At 36.9% G+C, this 16,709-nt stretch overlaps 1 protein-coding gene across 2 annotated transcripts; it reads right to left on the reverse strand.

The window, feature by feature from the left end:
* Positions 1–970: 970 nt before the first annotated feature.
* Positions 971–5,849, reverse strand: LOC124176024. Of its 2 annotated transcripts, XM_046556801.1 has the most exons (5): positions 5,527–5,849; positions 3,908–4,269; positions 3,159–3,239; positions 2,095–2,555; positions 971–1,393 (listed from the first exon to the last, which is right to left on the reverse strand). In XM_046556801.1, exons 1-5 carry the CDS (start codon positions 5,609–5,611, stop codon positions 1,357–1,359), a joined length of 1,026 nt encoding a protein of 341 aa, XP_046412757.1. In that variant the 5' UTR covers positions 5,612–5,849; the 3' UTR covers positions 971–1,356. The 2 variants fall into 2 exon arrangements, with proteins under 2 accessions (XP_046412757.1, XP_046412758.1); XM_046556802.1 differs by lacking the exon at positions 3,159–3,239 and having other exon boundaries at positions 5,527–5,848.
* Between the last annotated feature and the right edge of the window lie 10,860 nt (positions 5,850–16,709).

Genomic DNA, 16,709 nt, shown 5'->3' on the forward strand with positions numbered 1-16,709 from the left:
TCTTATTTATTTTGCGCCGCAAACGATCGTAACGAATCCGGAATGTTTTTTATCCACTAATTTTCCCATCCATTCCACCGCCTTCGATCCTCTCTCTGCTTCTTTAATTCTCTTGTCCTCTTTTTCACCTCGGGAATCACCCGTAACGCTTGATCACCTCTCACCATCACCCATTCATATGGGATACACTTCTGTTTATTACCAGTCGTACACTTAATACTCGATCAGATTTACCGTTATCAAAATCTGCGGTATCGTCTGACGTATTTTTCTTACTACGTCTCATTATTTTTACGATATTTTAATTGACAATAATAATAACAATAATAATAGCGGTAATATTATTTTTACTCCCATCGTCATCATCCACGCTTTTAACAGACGGGACATTGAAAAAACAAATTATTTGCACCGTGATTTCCAGACTCGAGAATATATTGATTCCGCTGACATGTTTTCTGTTTACTAGTTGCAAAGAGCCTGTAAATTTTTTGCTCAAATTGACCTCGTGTAATCGGATAGTCGCTGTGATTGCAGAAAGTTACTTGCCGGTGGTGGAAACTTTTGGCATTTCTAACAAGCCGACAAATTATTTTTTAATTTCAAACATGTGAAAATAAAAATAACGAAAATCAAGATTTCCAGCAATTCATCTTTCGTTATTTTATTTTCGCATGTTTGAAATTTCTATACATCGGTCATTCGAAATATTGAATATTGACCTTCGTAGCTAACGGATATAATAATTTGACAATTGCTCAATATACGTGGCAATCTCGTAATAAAACTAATGAAAAATATCGATTTCTTCCCAACCAACCTCTCTAAGTGAATGGCCGTCTCGGAATGATTAACGTTTGTAAAAAAAAATCAAGGTTAAGAGAGTGGAAGAGTGTTACAAGGTATAACAGCTCCGCATAGATCGAATGTCTCCATCGACATATAAATACAATATACATGTATGTAAACGTATATTTTAAGTATATTTATTTTCCATATTTTTCTGTGACCAGACAAACGTCATCGCTTTACACAGATTAAATTTCAATTTTTTGTGTATTTATTTATTATGTAAACTTTAATTTCACGTACATGCGTAAAAAGGAATCGAATTATTTGTGTATTATATAAATACATGACAATATTTTCTCTGTCACACGATTTTCGGCCACCTCGTATCTGCCTAAAAAGTTGTCGTATGGAAGTTGCCAAAACTGGAATTTCAGAAGTTCTTCGCGTCTTTCTTCACGTTCGCGGATCGAGTTGTAGAAAAAATGTCTATGCATGTATGTGTGTGTGCGTATATACTTGGCTTTAACATTGACATTTCAGACTCTTGTTCGGACAGGTTGAGATTTATTCCTCCGCAACAGGTGTGCGCCTCGCCTTCTTCCTGAAATAAGAAGGAGAAAACTTCGTTAAACGTGACTTATATCACCCGTGAGGCTTGGAGAATTTTTTTTCTCAAGTCATTAGAATGAAAGGTCCGATCGAAATAAACGGACGAAAACAAATCAGCGAATAAATGTTTTACAATGTGTTCATATTACTCGAAGTAAAGAACCACATCGAATTATTTGATGCTTCGGAAAGATGACTTAATTGAACATTATTTTTTAATCATTTGTATGCAAATTTTTCCTGAGGTTGGATAAATTTATTAATTGTGAAACATGAGCTAGTTAGCTAGAAAACAGGAACAAATCAATTCCTTATTCATTGAGTTATAATTAAGGAATTAAGCTGAATTAATTTCAACAATATTCAGACAGTTTTTTTAACGGTACCTGTCTTCCCGAATTTTTATAGTTATCATAAGAAATAAAATTTTTCTCAGTGTCAAAATATACAAAAAAAGTGTATAGTAAACGAAACGAAAATATAGAATTTTCACAATTCTAGGACTGTGCTTGCCACATTGTTATTCAATCTTACGATTCTGTACTTTGGCCTTCCATACTTTGATCCTTCTACATTTCCGCAAATTCCATAAAACAGATCTTCACATCTTTGAAGTTTCGATGCTTCGACCCTCCTGTCGTAATCAAAATCCTCCTACATTTTCACCCCTAATTGTCTTTCGTCTCAACTCACCCGTTTGGAGCACCGCCGTAAGCTGTAGCAATGGAACTAGCAACGCCGCTTTTCCCGGTTGAGTAGCTGTTGGCGATAGCAGTGACGACGCCAGGAAGCGAACCCGAGGATCCAGCGCGCCTGGATATTCCAGGGAAGCTGAACATCATGGGGAAGAAGTTGTTCAGGTTGGGAACGTAGCCGCCCTGTCGTCGGTTTCCGGTGACCGGCCAGGATGGCGCGACGGATTCGTCGTCCTCGAAGTCGTCCTCGTCATCCTCGTCAGCTTCCGGAACGATCGGTCGCTTTTTCCCCTTCTTTACCGACGGACGCTGCGCCAACACCGTCGGACCCTCGGGAGCTGGTGGCTGACCCGCTTCTTCCGGTGCTGCAGAATCCTCCGGAGCTTCGACGCCCGCTTCTCCTTCCTCCACGTCGTTTGGCAGAGGCTCTGGATTCGCAATTGGCGTCTCGGGCTGGTCCTGGAAGGAGAATTTTGTGGCTCAATTTTGACGGTAACAATTGAATTTGGGTAAAACTTTTCCGGTATTTACTTTTTTGCACGGATTAATGAGTTGTGTTCAAAATTTGGAAAACCGTTGTATCGGCAAACTGCGTTAAAATCTGAAAAACCGCACGTTTCTACGTTAGACGTTGATCGTATTTCCAATTACCGCAATAGTCGCAAGGAAACTTAAAGACATAATTGCGCATGCGCCAAGTTTTTCATCTGCTTAGACAAGCTGGTCACCTCTGTCCGGTTCGGCCAACTTGGCGCGAAATTTTAACTAGCGCAAGCATTTCGAGGTTATGTTGAATTGAAGCTGATCCGTCGGTTTTAACTATTTCAAATTCTCGATGCAACGTAACCTGAAGATGTCAAATTGTGTCGAAGATTTTCGAACAAGTCGTGATATCATTCCGTCTGACACTCCAGTGGTATAAAAAAGAAAAAGTAGAAAAGGAGAAGGAGAAACAATTTTTTTTTTTTTTTCCAAAACTCATCATTCCCCCAAGAACGTACAACTATTTTTATGGTTTCTTTTGTGTTTTTAATTTTCATGGCAAGGAGATTTCTGCTTTACCTTGCAACTAGTACTGAAAGTAGTAGTTCCGAGGTGACCGCCAGACGCCGCATCATTCTCGCCAGTGAATACTGACGGTTTCTATAAAACAGTTAATCAATCAGTTTGCCGTGGTGATGGAGTGATTTTTTTAAACGATCGTTGTGTGTACGCCATTTGGTGAAAACAGAAAGCCCACTTCTATGCTTTTGCATCAAGAGCCATTATCGACGTTAAAATAATAATTGCATACTTTGGGTGCGTACCGAAATTAATTGCCAGCGCTGTAAGCCATCTTTTATCTCTATTGCACTGCCGATCTTGCGAACAGCTCGGCCACTATCCTAGGGAATTTTTATCGCTGGCAGAGTTAGTTTCCGAACGTACCCAACGAACCATATCTAATCATCCTTTGACCAGCTTTGTGTAGAATATTTAATTCACCCACCAGTTATCCTTGGCCGTGAATGACAGGGATATAAAATCTCGCTTACGAATAGCAAAACATCGTTAAAATCTCTCCGAGAATCCCGTTAACGTTCTGTTTTTGTTTTTATTCTTCATTTGCATGAAAACGATAAAAATTCATATTCCAAATAAGACTACAAGAAAGAAGCCGCATTTAATAAAATCGATACGATTTATGAGTCTCCCGGAGTTTCAATAAACTGTTTTTCTCTTTTTCACAATAACCTTCGATCGGGAATTTACAAAACGATAGAAATTTAGCCAGTCTTCGGCAAAAATGTAACAAAAATAGCCACGCGTACCTGGGGAGAAAATCCGGCATCGGGTTGTTCCTGAACTTGTTGATCATCGTCAGGGAATCCAAGATTCGGATTTCCAGCTTCCGGTGCGGCTTCAGCCTGGGCGCTGGATAACTCGGGTTCGTCGATCGGTTCCGGTCCGTTTTTCAAGCCAGTCGGTGGAATTCCGCCGAGATAAGCTCCTCCACTGACTGAATTCCCTTGGGCAAATACCCCCGTGGCTTGATCGCCGTCTTCGGATCTTCTCGCCGGTCTGTAATATCCTGTGAACATCATGGCACGTTGCGGAACCACGGGTCTTAACGGGGCCCGTTTTTCCCTCAGGAACAGAACCGGGTTTCCGTAGGCGTCGAGCATCACGGACACTGAAAAGCGTATCGTTTCAATGGCGGTTTAAATATCGCTGGAATTACAATAAAACGTAGTTCTCGATAAAACTTTTCCTAGGTATTGGAGCATTTTTTCACTCATATAATACCCTGACATCAATTTATTGCAACAGTTGAAGAAAAATATAGTAAGAGTGATCGTAATCAAAAAGAATAGCAACTTACACTGGATTTTTTGACTAGTAATAATTTTTTGGTAGAGTGAAAAAAATTTTAAAACTGTATTGTAACAATAATTAGAAATTTCTATCGGTGTTAATATTGCTGAATCTAGGCTTTCACGGGGAGGGGGGAGTGAAAATCGGTATTGCGGTGTAGCGACTAATTTAGACAGAGACGGTGAAAAGAGGAGGACTAAAACTGCGAATGGCTATTCACTCGGCCAGTTTGAGAACGTTGAACCCGAGGCCGTTAAGTAATAGTTACATTTGATCAATGAAGTGATCACGCTGAATATTCAACCTTTACAATTTCACGGTCAATACCGATACTTTATTTTACTATATAGTCTTATAATTATCTGCCTTTCTACTGTACTAAAATATTACTAAACGAGCTGCCGTTGAGAGGAAATAATTTATTGAAAGTAGACCAGAAAATGACGGAAGACGAATTTGCCGATCTCTGTTCACGTAGGATGGAGGATAATTAGATCTGATTTCTGAAACCAACGATGCGTGTCGATCATTAAGCTGAAACCCGTAATAAACCTCATAGTCAAACAAATATCGTACAGAATACCTGATTTTTTTAAATTCTTTTCACTGAATAATTTATCCAATTAAATATCCTACAGGTCAACAGCATTCGTTTGCTATAGATTTAATTTTTGAAAATGGGTGGTAACATAACATTACGATTATACTGGAAAATATCAGCAAATCGATTAATATTATCGGCGCGATGAATTTATTTGGGAATATCAAAAAAACAGCGGATAAGGAAGAAAACTGGCGATACGTAATCAGTGAGAAAATGATTTCGGAAATTGACAAGTAAATAGGTGCAAAATCAGAAAAAAAATATCTAAGCAATAAAAAAAAAAAAAAAAAAAAAACCCATAACCATCCGGCGAACGACAATTGCAAATAAACTCGTGAAAAATCTGTAAGAAAAAAACACCGAGGAACAAATTAGCGCAAAACGGTATATAAAAACTGTTTAAAAAAACTCCAAAAAAATAATTCTATTCCAGCCTGTCGGACAGTTATGTACGGTGGATTCTATACTCACGAGGTTCTGCCGGAATGACTCGAGCTGTGGATATCGTTGCGGAAATCGCAACCGCAGCTAGTGCCAGTGTCAAGTACGAAGTCATGGCTAAAGATCCTGTTGAGACTGCGATCGAATGCGACGTATCCGGTATTAAATTTTCTTGTCAAAAATCGATTGTTTTGAAACACCGTGGATGATCGTCGTGGGTTCGATACCCGAATTAACGAAACGTTTGTCCGTAATCTGTTTGAAAATTCTTCAGACTCGATGTACAAGGTACACTACTCGAGGTATACTTGCGTGGCTGGTGCAAATGGTTTGTCGTTCGTGTCTTCGTCTCTCTGCAATTCCTTTTATACCATGGCTGTACAGTATTTGCGGGATGTTCAACCCCCTCCAAAGAACATCTCGGTTCTGTCACACCGCGTTGCGTTACTCTGGCACGCATGGACACGCGTCCCTACGTGATCATCATCGCAAGTCTCTCGCAGGAGTTGAATCTAATGAATTAATTGTGGATTCATCAAAATTTAGGCCTCCTCCCTCTCCTCGGATTCCTCGATACCGCGATCCTCGATTCTAACATCGATGCGGGGATTTCACCCCCTCATTTTCAATTTCGGAAGACGCGACGCGGCGCTTCTTATTCGCGAAGCAAAAAAGCCACCCCTTGGTTCTCCGCTTGCTCGATTCCCAGTCAGGTTACGTCCGTTCCATTTGCCGGGAATACCAAAACGCACTTCGCTCCTCTCTTTCCTTTCCTCCGTCCTTTTTTCGCCGGGCGCAAAAATTACCTCCGGAATGAATTTGCTAACGGCGATGAAAGATAGTTATGCAGAATAACCCCGTGTGCCGTGCACCTATCCATCTTCTTATTTTCTTTACCTACCCGCGGCATGAGTCACATATATTACACCGAACGCACGATGAATCGCGTAATGCCATCGACCGCTGTTGAATTCGTTTACCCGTCTCGACTGAAACGATTTTACTCTAAAAGTCGGCTCTGTCATCCCAATATTAATCCTCAAAATTATCGCCTCAAAGTTTAAGCGATGCGAAACCATCGCAACGAGGAAATGGAAAGCAACGTGAGCATTTTCATCAAACTTCATTCCGTCATCCCGGCGGTTCGTTCATTCATCGTTCTGACTGTCAGACTCTGAATCTGTCAGTCGATCGAGGATGGATCATGAGTGATCCAAGGTACAGAGGCACACGGGGCGAAGGCGGATCTTCGACGTAAGTCTGTCGACTTAAAATTCCTGACATGATGTTACCGGCCACCGCCACTGGACTCCTTCTGACTTTTGATTATGGGACTTGAGGATCACACAAAGTTGTCACTGTGTGTTGCAGTCGCTCAGGAGAAACCGATCCAGACACACGATCGCATCGATCATTACAGCTCGCGAAGACGGCACGGGATGTATTATATGGGGTACACGGTGTATAACGTAATAGATCGCTACGGACGATTCTTCTCAAATCTCGAGGTTCCCGATTTGACAATTTTTACTTTGGGCCTTACACCGTTATGGGACTTGCACCAAAAATCCACATCGATGCGCGTCCCGCGTTATTTTTTCAAATTTTCATAATCGCTCCACGTTTTCCTGCCGCACTTCCACATGCAGAAGGAAAAATGTTTCTTGAATTTACCAAATGTGGCCAAAGAAATGTTTTGTTTATACAAATGAACGTGGTTTTACTTGATAACATAAATTGTTTTTATCGTCGGGTTTTTTTTTTTTTTCGAATCAAATGATATTTATTTTTATCGAAAAAACATTTCCCTTGCAATATTTTATCGCCATACTTGAAATTATTTTTTTTTTTACATTCTTTACGAATAAAAGATTGAAAGAATGTAGATTGAAAATTTATGAAATTTTGAAAGATTCGCTATTTTTCAGTAAAAATATCAACGGTTTGTTCAACGTTCCAACGGGTGCCGATAAATCTAGGATATCATATATCCAAAGAATTTGTTTTTTACGTTTATTGAAACATTCGTACACACATTCGAAAAATTATTGTTTCCTGATCAGATTTTGTAATAAAATGTGCAAAAAATTTCAACGTATTACGAATCAACCGTAACTCGAAGCCATTAAAGATATTTGAAGCATAATTATGCAGCCAGTAACTGCATTGATAGTGTAAATAATCGTAAATATGATGTTTTCTACGTAAAACAAAAAAAAAAAAAAAAAATTAGGATTAATACACTAAAACTTAGCAATATTTGCTAACCATAAATCTGGACTAATTAGAATTTTCTCTGATGATGATCAAATGACCGTTTCCAGATGACTTTGATAACGTTTAACCGGTCAGACGGGTCAGTTTAAAAATCTGCAAGAACAACGGAAAGTAGACAAAATTTGATGTATATTCGTATATTGTTGAGTTGAAAGGAAGTCGTTGGGAATGAAACTGAAATGGTTGCGAAGTTTGAAAAGGATCGCCCGTACACAGCATGAAAACTTAGTTTCTTATAGGCCGGAAGTTGTGGCGTCACTCAATAAACGAATGTCAATGAATACGAGGATCGCATCCTTTGATCATCGTTATACGGGCGTATGACGATATGTGATAATCGATTATGCATTCCGAACAATGTGCAATATTGTTATTTTTTTTTATTTGTTTCTTTTTGTCCCTGGAAGCCTTAAATTTGATGCCAACGTCCTGCCTGGTGCACGCAGAGTTTAAACGAATTGAAAGCGTTGCATAAGATACGCTGCAAAGTTTTTTTTCTTTATATTTTCTAGAAAATAAAAATTTGAAACAAGAAAAAAAATGTGTTACAAGTAACTATTTAGTATGATTATAGTTTATTGTCAATACTACGTTTTTTTACCATTGCTTCATCATTGAATTATCGCAACAATTGCAAGGTGAAGAAAAATTCAGTAAAACAGGTATTGTTAAAAAAAACTGTTCGAATGACGTTGGAATTACGAAAAACGAGGTACGCGTAACAATTTCGCGCTATCGTCGATCCTTTTTTGCTCATTGCAAAGCAAAATCAGTTTGTGAGGTTTACTCTACTTTTTTAGTCAAATAAGCTCCACTAATTGTAAATTGTGAATTCGACTACATCTTAGTCCACTTACTTATAAAAAAAGGTAAATAACACTCAAAGCCATTCTTTTTTCAATTAATCAAAATGTTCTTACTAACCAATAATATATAATAGCCCTAAGAGTATTACATCTACAATATTTAATGTCTGATTACTTCTAGTATTATTATTTATAAAAAATTTTTTTGGTGTTCTTGACAGTTAAATAAATAATTCGTTCTGAGGAGGGCCCATATCTGGGTCGAAACGTTAACTAAAAATACGTTTATTTAATTGACCGATCACCAAGATTCTATAATAGATTAGTCAAATAAGGCTTTAACGTCAATTTATTCTTGCACAAGCATTAAATTTTCGCAACAGTTGCAAGAAAATATAGCAACAGTGATCGTAATGAGAAAGAACAGTAACGGATACTAGAAAACTAATTTTCATTTTCTACCTAGAACTATATTTTTCGATTGTGGTTAAAAATGAAAATAGTCAAGAACTGAGCGTTAACCGGAAATAAAAATTTCTCTCAGTGTACTGAAAACGCGGCGTCTCACGGTTATCGAAATAAATGACAATAGTCAAGGGCCTTTGCGTAGTATTGACGACTATCAGAAATATCTCTCGGTCTACGTGAATCATGAAAGATAGAAACATTACCAAAATATATCGCATGATTCATAGAATTTGCATTTCACCCCATTATCGGCAATTTGTATTTCGTACTGCCGCGCCATTTTGTCTGAGGATGAGATAAGACTAGAATTACATTATGTAGCAAGTTGCCAATCTACACGCGAACTCTTTGTTTCAGCTAGCCCATCTTATTATATCATAGCTCCGTCTAGCTTCTTTGGCCTCGATATTTCGCTCCCACCAATTTAGTATTCGAGATCTAACTCTCGCCCAGGCTGATTGCGGGCTCGCAAAAAAGTTTTCTTGCCTCTCTCATACATTTGTCTACGTGATGCACCGAAACGTGCCGCCAAAATATAACGGGTGATTATTTTTGCCTACTGAATTTCAACGGGGGAAAAAATCTGTGCTGTAAGAATAAATTAATGTAAGATTTATTCTTGGTTTTTTTTTTTTAATTTTTTATCTGCTTCCCATGTTTCTACTGGAAAATATGATAGTTTGTGCATTAAGAATGACCAAAACTAATCGATTTTTGTTCGTTCAATCCAATAATTGAGTATCAGTTATTTATATCATTTTCTTACTTATTAAGTAACTATTCGATGTAATAAGGGAAAGATACATGAATATTTTCACCTGAAATTGAAAAATAATTTGAATGAAACTGAAAATTATCAAAAAACTTTTCCGTTGTCAAGACTACGTAGTGAAATTTACGAAATTTTGGTTTCAAATTTCACCGTTTCAAAAAAAAAAAAAAAATACGAAATAATCTACCGATCGATTGATTTTTACCGATTCAATCGCGTCGTGTTCGATTATTTTTTAGGACTCATTGAATCGATGCATCGATTATTTTTTTTTTAGCTTAGTGAGCATCACTAACGTGCGCGTTAACTTTTCGTCGTTTTCCATTCTTTCCGTACAATAAAAACCGCCGTGAGATTTTCCATTATTCTTGTAAAACCATTGTCTCCGAATCGCCGTAACACGTTTTGCATATGACGTATAAGGAATTCCATGTGACGTTGAAAAAAACCTCGAACAACTTCCTTCGCGGCAAAAGCGTGCGATGAATTCTCAGCCTAAGGTAACGAAAAAAACAACACGAATAAGAAACGGCAGAGGAAATGATCGCAAAGAAAATTCTCAACCGAAACGTTGAAGGATTATTATCTCACAGTAATGCGCAACATGCGTCAAAAGAAAATTGCCAACTACGTCAATAAAACTCTTGGTGCGGGATTGAAACTAATCGCGCAGTTTACAAAGAATAAATTTAAACGTAGAGGAGAGGAGAGAACAAAAAACAGAACGGGATTCGCAATAATCGCTGTACGACGAACGAATCTATAATTTCTACGAGTGGTGAGATAAAATCAAAAATTGGCATCTCGATCGCCGATTTAATAGCCTCCGGGTTTCCCGCCCCCGGAAGTGTTGATTCTCTCTCTCTCTCTCTCTCTCTCACTCGCTCCTTCTCTCGCCATATCGCACGATGATATTAAAGTCGAAAAACGATGCCCCTGCAATGATACGTAGTATAACGAATGGCCCGGTCAGAGAAGAATACCAATGGACCCAAAGCGTCGGGGAAGAGGCAAAGAAAAAAAAAAAAAGAGTGCGATTCAAATTCAGCGCGGTTTTTGCAACCACGTGCGATGGGGCACGGCAGCTAGCGCAGGGTCAGCCGATGGCATGGAACATAAATTGAATAGCAATTCGAATTTATATACTCAACTCCGCAGCGATTTCTTTGTGTGAGTATGTAATACTGCAGCGTCTTATTTATCCCAACATTAATACGCCCGTCCAATTATACCTCTTTGGCTCATGCGAATTGACGATAATTCACAAATGAAATGTTTTTTTAACGTTGAATTTTTTCGCCCTCGCCTTTACGGTGGTAAACTGTTGATGAAAGATTAGATTCATTCAAATTGTCCATTAATCATCTATCCGATTGAAACGATTCGTTGCAAGACCTACGATTAATCAATTGAACTGTTGTACAGTGAAATAAAAAATTCTAGTTTGCGATCACTGAACAGTCTTGAACTGTTACTAATTGTATCACATGTTTTTTTCTAATTGGAAGAATACTTACGTTAATTTTGCGATTATTAAAAACAGACCGAAGTCTTTTTTATTGCATGAAAAACGATCGATGAGTAGATTGAATCAAAAAGGTGATCGGTCTTAGTCGAATAAATTGCTTCAAAATGTTAGATTTATTCGATTTCACTCTACGATGGTTCATTTTATTGAAAAGATAATTTTCTATAAATTCATTTAAACAGTTTTGCTCACCATCGTCTGATATTTAATTTTACAAAATGCACCGGTATTGATTATCATCAACACAAAATGGAAACGTTGAATTGACAGCTGAAAGAACATCGATCTCAATGAATTTGTAGAAAATAATGATCTTTAAAAACGATTTGAATCGATGCATCGATATTATACATAATCTAAGCTTTTGTTTATAATTCGAGCATTTTCTACCTTTTTATTTTTAAAGAGATCTTGAATATCAGATAGTTTGCGAATGTGATAATCTGACAAACACTCAATCTACGTCCATTTCGTAATAAAATTAGTAAAAATTATCGATTTTTTGCAAACCATTCTTCCATATCACTTGATCAAAAAATCGTATCAAACGCTTAATCTGTAAATAATGACTTCAACTAATGGTTCGCTAAAAACTACTTGACCCCATTACCTAATGGCGAAGCGAACAGCAAGTATAGAAACTTAATAGCCATTAACTCGAGCACGTAAACGAGGTTAACTAAGGCCATTATCGAACTTCTTCATGATCGGTGGTAATCCTTATTAGTCACAACTTGCCAGAATTAATCTACGCACTTTGCACTTCGCGGTCTTACACTGTTCGATTTTTCGTCATCATTTCTTCATTCGTAATTCACAGGAATGAAATCGGCGCGAGTCAAATCTACTTTTCAAATTCAAATTAAAACTGCGATCAAGTCACCGATTTTTTTTCACCGTACAAGGTCCAAAATCTTTCAGAATTTTCTCAAAATATAATACAAGGTTATGGGGTTTGAAGCTTTGAACAAAAAAATTTTTAAAACAGATTAAGAATACAAAATTTAAAAAACAACACTTATTTTACTTTAAATCATATTGCCATCATCATCGATACGCAATCGGATCTTCGAATAAGTTTTCCGTAGGTATTATATCATGAATCAACTCGCAGAATTTCGTCAACCGTTTAAATTATTTCTTTTTGGCTTCTGAATGGTGGAGTTTTTTTTTCTTTTATTTTACATCTTTATTTTCAAAATATTCATGGCTCTGCGATACAACGCAGCAGTCTGAATGCAGCTTTGTGGATGCAGAAACCGTAGCCAGATACACAATCGTTTATGTCCGAGACGATCACCTGTCTTATTTTATGTCTTTTCTGGAAAAAGTGGCACTAAATCTCTCTCGAATCTACAGTGACTACTGATCGATCGGTAGTCAGTGGTTTTAACGTAGAATATACGTGGTAGGGAAAATTGAGCTTTCGAGAGATTGAGAAAAGATTGTTCAGGGTGGTCACACACCTGAAAAACCTGGAAGACCTGGAAGTGTCAGAGTATTTTTAATTTAGTCGTACAAAAAATCGTGAATGTCAGTTTTCTATCTTGGAAACTAGAAATCATTTTTTGAGGTAACGATTTTACTTTTCTTTCACTGAGAAAACAAATGAGCATAAGCTGACTTTTTTGTACATTGTATTTATCTTCAATTCGAATTGAATTTGAACCGAATATAGAGTTAATAAGCTGACCGATTTAGGTTTCAGTAACTTACTTGAACTGATAAAATTTCAGGGAAAACTAGGTTCTGGAAAGCCTAAAAATTGTATGGAAATATGTTCCAAAAAATTTTTGGCCACCCGTTTCTCGGTGTAGAAGTCTTAGAAGCGTAGAAGACAATCTTTAATTCTGGCCAATTTAAAGGCCATAAACTTTGATCGAAATTCTCATAGCTGATTACTTCCGCATCGATACAAAATTTATCACTCTCGATTATTTTATTTTCAAACCAAAAATCAAACATCATAGGTGCATACATAATTGCTCGTATATATGCGAGATTGCGTATCGCGCAATCTAATCACGAATCCGCCATTAAATGTATGGCTCTAGGCAAAAGCGTCGCGCTACGAATACGAATAACTGATATATTTCCGATGTATATATACATATTGCATACCCTTTGGTGCACGTGGATTTATTCTGTGAAATATACACTCGCCAATCATTTAATTTTAAACGGTTTTTCTATATTCGTCCGGAAATTTCCTCGTGCTACGAAATTTTGCAAATTTATTGTATGCAATTACTGCGAGACTATGAGGTTAAAATCAACCGAAAGGACGAAACGGTCTGAGCTTTTTATGAATCGTAATATTTGTAGATACTCTCAGAGAAATTTCAGAGAGTTTCGGAAAATTTTTCACTGCGGTAGAAAAATATCTAATTCTCTTCAAATCATGACTAGTTTTATTGTAAGGTTTCGAAAAAAATTCGTAACGTCTTTAGGGTTTTTATGGAAATTAAACAGTTACAGATATATCATTGGAAAAAATAATCAGGACGGTGGCAAATAATTTTCGGAATTGCTTGAATTCGCTAATTCTTGATTATGTTCTGCAGAAATATTTTTAATTACATTGTCCAAGACAATTGTTCGAGAGAGTTGTCCGAAATCAGGTGCAATTTCAAAATACCGAGGAGTTTCATCTAATACCGAAACGAAGCATATAATGCGAAACGATAACCACAATAAGCGTAATTAAATAATTAAAATAGAAATATTTGCGTAAGGTTTGTTGCCTTTACAATAAAGATGAAAAATGAAAAAAAATTTCATTTGCCAATCTCGAACAAATATCTAAAACGTAGATAACACTTGTCGACAGTGGTTTTGTTGCTCTTGATATTTGAGTGGTCTTGGTAAGATTTAATGTCAACGACCCAAGGAGTAAGCGTAGTTTTTCGAAATTGGCTCCAGTTATTTATTTTATCGAAATGTTTATACCTGACTCAAAAAAGTAATATTGAGATGAAAACTTCGGTTTTTTTTTTTTTTTTTTTTTAATATCTAAAGTTTATTAGAAACCATCCCCCTCCTTACAATACTCCAATACTACTATAACATAAATAGTAGATCCAATCTAACACTGAGAGAAATTTTTAGTTGCGGTTACCGCTCAGTCCTTAAATATTTTCATTTTTTACCACAATCGAAAAATATAGTTATAGGTAGAAAATGAAAATTAGTTTTCTAGCCGTTACCGGAAAGTCTGGTATCCGTTACTGTTCTTTCTCATTACGATCGCTGTTGCTATATTTTCTTGCAACTGTTGCGAAAATTTAATGCTCGTGCAAGAATAAATTGACGTTAAACCCTTGTTTAACTAAAAAAGTAGATTAAACCTAGAGTAAAAAAAATTCCAACAATATTCAAACAGTTTTTTTTAACGATACCTGTTTTACCGAGTCTTTATAATTACTATAACAAATGAAATTTTTCTCAATGAATATAGTAATGATTTTATTCTATTCCATGTTCTCAAACACTAAAATTCACGGAAAAAATCAAGGCAACTAAAAAAAAAATGCTCTTTTTTCTTTTTGTCGAGCCATGCATAATGCATGAAAGAAAATTATAATACCCGCTGCAGTTGCGGCGTGCAAGTCATCGGTTTATACTTTTTTTCAACAGGGGGTGAATGATCGAGGGAATCGCGATTGGCTGTTTTTAGAACAGCTTCGTGCTGTACTGTTATTCCCGCATGCGATTATTCACACGCAGGTCTATAATTCCAGCAACGAACGCAATCCGCGATAGCATCTTTTTCCAAAAATCCCGAAACGTAGGCAGCAGCTCATCGCCCGCCCTTTTTGCACGTGATTCAAACTTCGGTCACGTGCGCTTTCGAGGATGCATCGCGTCACGGGCCTTTTTAATGCGGCAACCTTTTGAATCGCCCTGCCATATTTCACTCACCTACTGCAGGCTGCTGAACTTTTTTTTTTACCGAATATCACTTACTCATGCTGTCTGCGACAAATAACAGCAACGTTGAATCTCTCTGCAAAGATCTGACGTTATAAAATATCTCGGAATTGTTGCGAATTTTTCTGGGCGAAGTGAGATAGGAAATTAATTAGAGAATTTTGTTTCCTTTTCTTCGTTTTGCAAGATACTTTGACAAAATTCATGTTTTTTATGGTTATTTTTGTTCCATACTTTTCTGTAGAACATACTTGGTTTAAATATTGGTTAATATAGTTAAAAAATATATCAAATTGTAATGAAAATTTCACACGAAAGGACGAAAAATTCTAAGCTACGATGAATTCAGCGTATGTTTGGGAATATTGACGAACTCTAAAATGCTTGAAGAAACTGTCAGCAGATAAGTATACATATACAAATATTTATCAATGATTTTAAAAGTCGGAGATTTTCAGAAAAACCATATTGTATAGAAATTATGCGTTACGTGGTTAGATTTTCCAGAAAAATTGAAAGTTTCGCTTGCAACGAATCTTTATAAGTACTTTGCATTTTTACTGTCAAATAAATTGTCAGTATTACTCGTAATCCAAAGCAGAAAATTTTTCTAACTCTATTTTCTATAACTATCTCTACTCTTCGGACACACTTGCAATTACAAACTACTTATCTATGTGTCCAGCCCTACGTCGTTAACTAGTTGAACTAAATAGTTTCTCGATGAATAAACTAAATGAATCTATTTCCCTTTGTCGTCTCAAGTTGTAGGCGAAATAAAGCGAACACGACTAATCGTACAATCAGGGAACTTTGACGCGGTTAAAAATTCTTAATGTACTTATACGGATATAAAAATTGAGACACGTAAAAGTCAGGGGCCAGTCGCTCTTGTGAATGATTCATGGGTTACGGTGAAATACCGCGCGTACGAGTTACTACAGGAGGTACGTTTTAATTGTGCGTCACAGACGTATACGATGCTAAAATACAAATTAAATCGGATCTGGTTACAGTGGACGCATCCTGGTTACGCAACTGACTGATTTTTGCAATCCAATTTTCGTGACATTGTTGAAAACCACACGCACGTAATATTAAACGCATCATTTAGAATGGAATAATTTTGCGAGCGGCATAATTTGCAATTACTAGCACTGATTGTACTTAATTTGGCGATAGCTAAAATTACAGAGTATTCGAAAAGGAAACTAATTCAATTTTACCGTGATTAAGATTGATAAACAAGGGAAAAAAAGTAGCGTTTAGTACCTACTGAATTTTCACATCGAATTCGAAAACTTTTTTAAAACTAAAGAAATTTTGGCAAAATCGAATTGAACCTAGCGACTGGGTGAGGTGGAGTTTCTTTCATAACAATTTTATAGGACTCTATGGATATGAGAATACAACACAAGACAATGGTGACAAG

The sequence above is a fragment of the Neodiprion fabricii genome, chromosome 2 (genome assembly GCF_021155785.1).
Source record: "Neodiprion fabricii isolate iyNeoFabr1 chromosome 2, iyNeoFabr1.1, whole genome shotgun sequence".
Lineage (NCBI taxonomy): Eukaryota > Metazoa > Arthropoda > Insecta > Hymenoptera > Diprionidae > Neodiprion > Neodiprion fabricii.

What these genes read in the sequence shown, in the direction of transcription:
- LOC124176024 (XM_046556801.1), bottom strand. Translation starts at nt 5,611, where the DNA reads ATGACTTCGTACTTGACACTGGCACTAGCTGCGGTTGCGATTTCCGCA. An exon ending in ATGCCGGATTTTCTCCCCAG is followed by an intron (nt 3,240 to 3,907) that starts GTACGCGTGGCT and finishes ACTGTTTTATAG; the next exon opens with AAACCGTCAGTATTCACTGG. An exon ending in TACGGCGGTGCTCCAAACGG is followed by an intron (nt 1,394 to 2,094) that starts GTGAGTTGAGAC and finishes TTCTTATTTCAG; the next exon opens with GAAGAAGGCGAGGCGCACAC.